The sequence below is a fragment of the Peromyscus eremicus genome, chromosome 15, assembly GCF_949786415.1.
Source record: "Peromyscus eremicus chromosome 15, PerEre_H2_v1, whole genome shotgun sequence".
In the NCBI taxonomy this organism is placed as follows: domain Eukaryota; kingdom Metazoa; phylum Chordata; class Mammalia; order Rodentia; family Cricetidae; genus Peromyscus; species Peromyscus eremicus.
This window is the reverse complement of record NC_081431.1, coordinates 57257278-57267506: the sequence shown is the minus strand read 5'-3', so window position 1 is coordinate 57267506 and position 10229 is coordinate 57257278. Positions and strand designations below refer to the sequence as shown.

The 10229-nt window shown below is 51.3% G+C and overlaps 1 protein-coding gene across 2 annotated transcripts in view; it reads right to left on the bottom strand.

Annotated features, from left to right (window-relative positions):
• Positions 1-9944, bottom strand: part of Nav1 (neuron navigator 1) — a 178147-nt gene extending 168203 nt beyond the window's left edge. For both annotated transcript variants that reach the window (XM_059281102.1, XM_059281103.1), the window contains exons 1-2: positions 9219-9944; positions 4614-4717 (exon numbers count right to left, since the gene is read on the bottom strand). In XM_059281102.1, coding sequence (XP_059137085.1) covers positions 4614-4717; positions 9219-9925 — 811 coding nt within the window. In that variant the 5' untranslated portion in view covers positions 9926-9944. The remainder of the gene's footprint in view (positions 1-4613; positions 4718-9218) is intronic.
• Positions 9945-10229: the final 285 nt, after the last annotated feature.

Below are 10229 nucleotides of genomic sequence, written 5' to 3'. Positions count from 1 at the left end.
TCTTCCCTGCCACTTGGCGGGGGTCTACGGCAACTGGGCTGAGCTTGGACGGTGTACAGTCACCACAGTGAGTCCTGGTGGCAGACAGAAAGGCCAGGGGCTGAGAGAAGGGCGTGTGACCTACAGACAAGCAGGGTCCAAATCCTGACACGGCCTGGAGCTGCGAGTCTTCAGACAGGTGTCAGAGCCTCTCAGGGCCTCAGGTGTTTCTTTTCTAACAAGAGTGAGACCATTGTTGAAGAGCCACACTGTGTTCACAACGGACTTCGTATAAGAAGCACCTAGTATGTGCTTATACATAGTAGGCTTTAATAAACGGTGGCTATCTTTATCGTTTGGCTGTGTTAGCATTTTGGGAATTGGGAGGCACTGGTGTTGGTTTCAGTCCACCTGCTGACTCGCCATCAATCCTGAGCATAAGGGTGATCCCTCCTCAGGGAAAATGAGGCCAAGGTCGAGGAACTAAAGGTCTGTTGGAGCTTTCACTCACTGTGTTCTTGGGTGTTTGCTCTCGCCTCTGTGCTGCAGCAGTGAGCTGAGAACACTCTCTTCACGCTCTCCCAGAGGGCACAGCGCTCATACCTCACTCTTGCCCCAGACTAAGTCACATGAGATAGACCACTTTTCTTAGAATGAGCACCCTATACCCCAATCCACAGTGGACTTGTCGCTTTAAGACAGAGTCCACTCACCAAGGGAGGCCAACTGCATAGCCCCCTCCTGGTCTATGTTTTTATCAACCCTCAGATGGGAAGGAGGCAGAGTGGAGTGTCTGGCTGGTTCCCCAGTGACACGTGTTTCTACGAGAGAGAAGCTCCCTTCAGTGTGTGTCCACTTAGCACTCATTCAAACACACCACAAAGTGGAAGTAATTGAGGAATCCATGTAAACCTCAAGGCGACCCTTTCTGGTCCTGGACACAGCCTCACACATGTGGGCATGTGGCAGAGTCAGCCCTGCTTTCCTTGCCTGTTCAAATTAGGATCTGATGACGGCCTTGCAGAGAGAGCCAGTGCTGAGTGTGAGCAGATGGGCCCAAAGCCAAGTTGTCCCTGGAAGAGCCAGGTGGACCCTGGGATAGTCAGGGAAGGCAAATAAGCACCTGTGGACTGGAGGCTTACACTTTTGCCCCCAGGGCAAAAGCAGATGGAACAGCTGGCTGTGGACAGTCTTTGGCACATATGAAGGCCATCCCCAACACCCCAGCATGGTGGCAAGACATTATGGGAAAATTTCTTCCTGCTATATAAAGATTATAAAGAGTGCTCGCTTGGACTCTATTCCAGGCAGAGTGGTACAAGGCAGAGAACTCTTTGGCATTCTCCTTCTCTACCCCTTCTAGGACCCTGCACCTCCCCCACGCTCATGAGAAGAGCAGGGAAAGACTGGTGGTTTCTGCTCAGCTGGGAGGGGAAACCTGGCTCACAGGGGAGGCACGAGAAACAGACTGCCCACTCCGGATTCCTTGCTCATCAAACACAGTGAATTCACCAACAGGCAGGGGCGATATCTGAGCTTAAGGAAAAGTCCCCTATCTCCCACATATTGGTATTAAAATAATATGATCAATAACCAGGAAATAGCTTGGAGGTGGTGATGCATGTCTTTAATCCCAGCGTTCAGGAGACAGAGGTAGGAGGATCTCTGTGAGTTCGAGGCCAGCCTGGTCTACAGAGTGAGTTCCAGGATAGTCAGGACTACACAGAGAAACCCTGTCTCAATAACACCCCCCCCCCAAGAAAAAGAAAAGAAAAAAAAGAAAAAAGAAAAGAAGGAAGGAAGGAAGGAAGGGGAAGGAGGAAGAAGACAAAGACAGAAGAAGAAGAAGAAGAAGAAGAAGAAGAAGAAGAAGAAGAAGAAGAAGAAGAAGAAGAAGAAGAGCCACAACAACAACAACAGGAAGAGGAAGTGGCAATGAGCTCGTTGTCCCACATGACGCAGGGCCTGCTGCAGCATGTTTTACGCATGATGCATGCCTGATACAGCCATTCAACTGCTTTGTCAACAGGTACGGGCAGGACACTAGGGGGACTTCAGGGACACCACCAGATGCTCTGAAAGAGTTTGCAGAGTGAACCCCTACCCTGTGTGCTCCTTGAAAGCAGATCAAAGTCCCCCTCCTCCTCCTCTGCAGTGCCGGCAGTGTTTGTTTGCCACGAAGCAAACGCTCACGGGGACTTGCTGACTGAGTGGAGCACACGCAGTGAGTGACTCACGACATGTCCGGAGTGAGTTCAGAAGTAAAAGGGCAAAGCAGAGTGGAAACTTTGTGGTTTCCTCCCTTTCTCTCTACTCCATCTTCTCCAAGCTCAGTAAAGCCCTGGGTCCCTCACAGAGAAGGCATAGCCTAAATCTCTCCTCATCTAACCCATCAGAGAGCTCAGTGGATCCTCAGCAAAGACGCGTCTGTCACCATGACAACCAGCGAGGACCACAACACAGGCAGCATCATGAACCTTGATCCCCTTCCCTAGGTATCTTGGGGGAGGCTGGTGCTGCCCATTGTTCTGTGTGAAGGCCATCTTTAGAGTTCAAGGCTTTTTGCCTACCTACCCACACACCGATCCCCTCACCTGGGATCTAGAGGACATTTTCAGATCTGACTGGTGAGGGTGGTCTTCAAGCTAACAAGTGAAAGGGCTTCCAAGGGTCAGCCTGCAGCGGGCATGAAAAGCAAAAGTCCTCTCCCCAGCTCACGGGGGTCACAATTAGTAAGGAGCGCTTGGCTAGGTGGATGGAGATCATTAGCCTAACAATGTGGTGCACACATAAGGAAGCCATTACGCTAACAAAAACTGCAAATGTAAAAATAGAGCTGCACATAGTTTCCTGGTTACCACATTCTATTCTGATGCTTTGTCAGTGCCTGTGAAATTCAGTTTACTTCTGTCCCCTGCCCTGCTCTGCTTCCACTGCATGTGTATTTGTTGTGGGAGGAGATGGTTATCCTTTAAATGCCCAGGCCCTGCCCTAGGACCATTCTCTGCAAGGCCTGCTGTATGAAGTGAGTGTGGCGGTTCTGCAATCTCTCCAAGATCACACTGCTGTGGAGCTCTCTAGAGAGGGCTCCAAAGGGCCAGTTCACCTTCCCACCTGCCCATCAGGGAACAGAGAGGATACAGTGGCATGCTATCACAGCCGAATGAAGTCAAGGCCCGGCTGGGAGCTAATCTCACATTTTTGCCCAGTGGAGCACAACCTTCTGGACAGGCTTGAGTCTTCTAAAAGCAAGTTCGTGACGGACCGGCAGTGTATGTCAGTGGTATAGCACTGGTCCGGCATGCACAGGCTCCTAGGTTTAATCCTCAGTACCACAAACAAAATCAAGTTTATCGTTTTGCTGGAGCCAATTTCGTCTGGCCCAGGAAACTGACAGAGAGAGCTTGTTTCCTGCGATGTGCTGTCACGTGCAGTTTGGCGCACACGTTGCTGAATCCTGCGGTTTATTTTTATTTTTTAATATTGCCAGGAGATCAATCAACACAGAAACCTAAATGCTATGGGGGATTTTAGAATCTGACTCTCTGGGGTCCTAGCCAGTGGGTCACAAGGCACCTGGTTATTCGTTCATCGTGCACTCATCCAGGGACGCTGAACACCCGAGGGTGTACTTGGAAGAGGCATGATACTGAATTTGAATTCAAGGGTCTTCTCGGTCAGTCTCGGGGCTTTGGGTTTGTTAGCAGTGTATGTGCTGTGGGTGACACCGTGATTACAGGGCGACACAGGGAAGGGCACATGCGTGGGAGTGACTTGTTATTAAGAGCGTTCCTGGGAGCGAAGCAGGTGTCAGGCGGCCCGGCAGGTGGCTATGGACCGCCACCCAGGCTCCCAGCACCTTCATGTTGGACCTGGGCTTCACCACAACCTGGCTGTCACTCTCCCAGCCTGTCACCTTTCTATTGTGGTCTCCCTGTGACATACATAAAGATGCTCACAATCTGAGCCCTGGACAAACGTGACGTTGACCCCTCCCTCACGGCCACCCTTCCTAGCCTGACCCTGAAGCCCTCTTGGACGTGACAGCTTTCACCCTGAGTTGAGTCAAGCGTGGAGGAAATTGTCAGGGCAGTTCACAGGTCAGCATCTCACTGTCAAGAGACAGACTGCAGGGCCAGGGAGACGGCTCAGCAGGTGAAGGCACTTGTTATCAAGGCTGATGACCTGAGATCAACCCTGGAACCCATATGATGGAAGGAGAGAGCCGGTTCTCACAAGTTGTCCTCTGACCTCCACATGTGCCCTGACACCTGTACACACACACACACACACACACACACTCACACACCCCTAATTTTTGAAAAATTTAGGGCTGGCTTGGTGACTAACCTAGTCTACACAGTCCAGCCTGGGCTACATAGTAGGACCACGCCTCAAAAAATAAACTTCTTTTAAAAAGGAGATAGACCCAAGATGGATGTGGTGGCACCATCTATAATCCCGTCACTGGAGAATATAAGAGGTTTGAGGCCAGCTTGGACTCTTTAGTGAGGCCCTGTCACAAAACAACAGAAAAGAAGAGGGTCCCTAGGCCCAGGCCACATCCATCCCTCGGAGATAAGGAGAGTCCAGACAGTGGCTCCTGTGTAGAAAGTCTTCCCCAAAGTACTTACCCATGCAGGAGAAGCTTTCCTCAGTCCTGCTAGGGGGGCTGGTGTATCCATCAAGGGCCCAGCTTTCCTGAGGAATGGGGCCAGGCTCCTGGTCTGTCTGCAACCTGTGGGGCCAAGAAGGAAAGGTAACTCGTGGCTTCAAAGCCCCTCTATGGGCTAGGCAAACCCTTTTTGAGCTTGGGTCCTCTTTCCTACAATGCCCTGAGCTCTCTGGGCCAGCCTCTCCTGGGGACATGTGTACATGCAGACACTCCAGGAAGCAGCAGAGCTGGACCAGGAAGGAGTCCCCAGGGGCACCAGCATGTTCAACATCTGTTGCCCTTTGCTGCCCAGCAGCGTACATCATTCACAGAGCAGAAAGATACCCCCAGAATCTCAGGCACGGGTTCCTCTGGCCTGCTGTGATTCTTGTCCTTAGGATGCTCATGTTGGCTCAGCAGAGCGCATACCCGCAGGGAAGGGCTGTCTCTGACGATGAAGCCACTGGACTCCTGGCACTCAGAGAGGCATTTGGCCTCTCTAGAATCGCTCACCTCAAGCACACTAGGTCAGAAGAGGAGGGGTAGGCTCCGCCTGAGCCACAGTGACTCCTGATAGGTCCATGGTGCCAACAGGAAGGGTGAGGTCTCTGGGCACTGGCTACCCAGTGCACAGACCTCAGAACACAGCCCCAACCATACAATTGCTCCAGGAACAAAGGCTGTGGGAGCTCTCCTTACATGCAATTACCCTGGGCTCAGAGCAGTCCCGCCTACCCCCATATCCCCGCCCAATGTCGCCAGCTAAATGGACCCTTTGGCAGCTTGGCAGGAGGGGGAAGGGAGGGCTGTGCAGACAAGAGGGGGAATTGACAGGCTGGGCCAGGGGACCCTGGGAGTCTCTAGTGCCGCTGCAGTTTGTCTTCTTAGGTTTTCACTTTTTCCAATACCTCTACGTCTGGGACTCTGAATCCAGCTCTGCCATGAGCTCACTGTGTAACCCAAGCAAACATCTTCCCCTCTCTGGGCCTGGTTTTCATCAGGCCCGGGAGGGATGACCTCTGAAGGGCCAGGCTGAAGTTGCTTACTGGGTCTGCCGCAGGGGGGTTGTGGCTATCACTGCCTCTCTCCAAGCCATCTGGGCAGCGCTGAGGTATTGTGCGCCTGCCAGGCCTCAGATGGGTGCTGGTGACAAGGCAGGGGGGAGGAAACTGAGAGAGCAGGAGATCTTGTGCTGCTGGCCTCTGGGGGGTGCTTGATATAATGGGGGACACTCATCTTAGTCAAGCGTACAACAGTCAAGGGGACAGGGGGAAATGAGACAGTTGTTTTCTTGGAAAAAAAATTAGTATGGACATGCAGCATAGTGTTGTGAAAATAGTAGAACATTCTACTGAGGTGAGGGAATTCTATATAATGTATTAGAGGTTTCATTGGATAGCGTCATCTGTAGAGAGCTGAGCAGTGTCTGTCTTGGATAGGTGCTAGTCAGCTTTGCAACAACGATGGTATGCTGTCACAAGTCTACGGCATCACTGCGTTACAAGGGCAGGTAAGAACGAATCGTCTGTATGTGTCAGGAACCCCAAACCCAGGAGCATGAAGGAAGGTGGCCTTTGCCTCTCTGCTCTTAGTTGGCTCTGCACATGTGTCTAAACCTGCCTCCACTTCTCTACATATGCCAGGGCTTTTCAGCCTGAAAGGACAGGACAACGTAGGCCAGAAATCAGTGGGAGGCTGAACCAGAGGAGAGGAAAACCGAAATGGTGACCTCAGTGACCCTACACTCCTGACACCTTTAACCAACCATTCCGCCTCCCAAGCGCTGGGATTAAAGGCATGTGCCACCACCGCCCGCCGACTATTCCTTCTTAACTAAAGTCTTGCCTGAGGATTGAAGGTGTGCACTGTCAGGGAAGGACAGTGGTAGGTGGGGAGAGGTATGATTATGATGCAGATGCTGCGGCTTTTTACAGAAACGTACTGGGAGTAAGGAGGAAGCTGTGACAGAATTGGATGTGTGAGACCAGAAACTGGAAGACAGCCAGAGGGACATTCTGCCTTCTGGGGCCCAAGAAGGAAGGGCATCAAGAGGAGGTGAGAGGTGGCAGGCCGATGAGTGTCATGGGATGATCACACCCAGATTTTGAAAAGATATGGCTGGGAGGCTGGGGTAAAGTGAAAGATGGGTAATGGATTTGTTTCCCAGACCAGGCTGGAGATGAGGAGGAGGAAACCCATTATTAGCCTCTGCTTCTGCATTCACCTGAGGCTTTACAGAAGCCCAAGGTATTGGGAGTGGAGAACAGATTTCCACGGAAACAGGATGTCTATGGATTCTAGGGAACAGATGGCACCTCCTTGGCTATAGAGCTTAGTTGAGTGGCCTAGCCAAGCTCTTGGCAGAGCTGGTCCATGGCAGCAGCTCTGGGCCCGTGCAGGGTGTGTGGAGATCCAGCCCATCTGCCTACAGCATGCCCGGGTATCCTCCATCCAAATCTTACTCCTGCTGTGACCCATCCTCCAACCACAACTGAGGGCCTGGGAAGCACAAGGTCTAAGGATGGGTGGTAAGGACACCGCTTCCGGAGAGGTGTAACAATTCCACTTCTGTTTGAAATGCAAACAAGCAGTCAGTGTTTGCTGAGTGCTGGAAACACCGCTCTATTTAAGTTGCGTTAAAATGTTCAGAGGGAAATAGCCTGACCTCTTTGAAAAATGCCAGACTGTAAATATGCCAGGAGACTTGTAGGGTGGATAATAAAAAATCTGAGAGTATTTAATACCTTGACAATTTTTTCCCAAAGAATGAATTCAAAATGAAGGGAGTCAGGTAGGAAAAGAAAGTCACAGCCACCAGGGAGGTGTTGAGCTGTTAGGGAAAAGGCCATTCAAAAGAGGGCTGGGGCTGGAGTGTGGCTCAGTAGCAGAGCCCTTGCCTAGCATGTAGATGGCTGCGGGTTCGACCCCCAGCAAACGAGAAACAAAAAAGGAACAGCTTCCCTGTGTCTACGCTTCTCGGTTCAGTTTTAGCTTCAGAATCTCAGAGGAGAAAGGAAAGGGACAGATGTGACCTGCCCCTGAAAAAGGGACATCTGTGCATTGAGCTGGTAGGTATAGTCAGCAAAAGGGCTCGCCCGGGTAAGAATTCCTGGGCTGTGAATCTGCTGGGATCCCGAGGTAAATAAAACTCCCTGCCTTACAGTCAGTTCGTCAGCCTTTCTCGCTGTTGGAAAGTTCTTCCCAGCCAGCCTCGAATCTGTCTCAAGCTAACTCCTAGCCACCATGACACTGAGTCAGCTTTTTGGAGCTGCTCCAAGCAAACTAATTCATCTTACAGCACGACAGCCTTTCCCATATTTGAGAACAGCTCACAGACCTTCTACACCTTCTCCTTCCAAAGCAAGCTAACTTCTTCATTTCCCCCACTCATTCTTCAGACACCTCTGCGGGACTCCTCGGTAAGGTGTCAGTCCTTTTCTAAAGGCGTTTTGGTGTGCCAATGTCCTTTTAAAACATGGTGCTCATCACTGAATGCGGCACTGCAAATGAGGCCTGACCACAGGCAGAATATAACGGATATTAATTTCCTTGTCCCAGATCCCAACACCTAGTACTGTGACAGAAGGTCGCACACAATTGTTTAGAGATCTACATACTTGTGAGTTGACTGCTAGTGAAGGATGATATGCCTAGGGCTCCGGCTTTCAGCTGCTCTGAAGTCTCAGAGGTCCCCCAGCACCCAAGGGTTGATGCAGAATATGCTTTTATATACCCCAAGATGTAAATTGACAGCTACTTCCCATCTTAGCATGGGAGTAGGGAAAATTCAGGAAGTGAGTATAGTCAAGAAGGGGTTTAACTTACATTTGGGCATTTCTAACCTACATAATGATTAGTAATTAAAATTTAGTTTACTTAATATGGTCATGTTAGTAAAGAGTTATTTTTACTTAAAAAGCCTAGTTGGTTGGCTCAATGTTATTCCATGCACTTAACTTGCCATGTCTGAAAGCTGGAGAGGCTGGCATGTTGACCACACTGCCAACAACAACAGCATCTACCTAGCCATTTAAGAAGTATTACCGATTGCCAATACACCATGCACGTAAACAGGCATAAGGCCGTGTGACAAGCGATGTAAACAAGCAGGTGAGAGAAAGAGGGATGGACAGACAGACACAAAAATGCTATGAGAACAGCACAGAGAAGCAGTTAAGGCCTTGCTCAAGCTACTGAAGACTCCGGGCCTCAAGACAGCACAGTCTGTCTAGCACACCGTGGTGGCAAACGGGCCCACACAAATTTGGCAAGTCTAAAGCATCGCTGACCCTGCTGCCTGTGTATCGGGTGCTCAGGTATCTTTCATACCCTCATACAGTTTCATCATTTTCAAGAGAGTGTGGAATGGGCCAGTTTAGGGACACCCTCATGAGTCTCTGTTGTCAAGGCCCCAGGGTTGAGAAAAAAACAGAGAATTTAAGACTATAGTCCTGTCTTACACGCCCAAGTTTCTAGGGCTTTTGACCTGTAGTCTCACGAAAGCCTCTCTCTTCGGTGAGATTGCCCCTTGGTCCCAGGACCATTGGCCCTCCCTCTTTCTCTGCCTGCCCACTTCCCAACTCACCTGTACTGAAAGGGGGCCACCGTGGCTGTGATTGGCTGGCTCTGCTGATGGGCGGAGGAAAAGCTAATGGTCCCCAGAGTATGAGAGGGTTTCAGGCTCTGCACAGGGCTGCAGACTGGAGAGGGAGTCCCTGGAGCTGCCCCTTCATCTAGCTCCAGAGACCTAGGGGGTTTGTAGTTTTTGTCTCTTTGATCTTTTCCCTGGGAGCTAGGAAGCATCCGACCTTCAGGAGGCCCAGGAATTTGAGTTTCTCCATGACAGCTTGTCCCCGGTGGGCTCCTTCCCCTGGTCTGGCGAACTGAGATTCCGTCCTGGGTCTTCTTCCGCTGGGTGCTTTGTGTCTCCCCAGCTCTTCTGGATTCCGCCTGACTGGAGAGGGCTCTTTTGGGGGTTATCCTGGGGCTGCTCCAGGGGGAGCTGGGGAGGCTTTCTACACTCTCAGCCGGCTCCCTGGCTGGCCCTGCAGCCCTTGGGGTACCTCTTCCTCTGTAGGCCTTCGGGGAGGAGTTTCTAGAAGAGACTGCAGCCTTGCGCCGACTTGGGGAGGCAGCTCTCTGGGGGCTCAGGGCCAAGTCAGCCTGACGAGGCCGAAGCTGAGGAGAAGCGCCCGGAGTGTGAATCCTGGTCTGTGAGGAAGCTCGAGGCACCGGGATGGAGGAGGCATAGTGCGGGCGGCTGGCAGAATTCAGGTTGGCCATCCCATTCATGGTCAGCGACAGGGGTAGGGCCACACTAGGATCCTGCAGAGGCGGGAGAAAAGGAGAATGTCAGGTAAAGAGTGTCTGTCCCTGGTGCATAAGGATGGTGCTGGCATTGACAGACAGCCATGGGCTTCCTGCCTGACTCTGGGCAAATATGTAAGTCTAGGTGTGAAAAGGTGTTGAGAACATGCTCTACACATGAGCTGTTTGACTTTCCTTGACTCTGCTCCTCTCCAGCGGTGGAGACGGACTCACCTCACAGTTGCTACTGGATCAGACCTTTCATGGTACCTCAGGTCCTTTAGATACC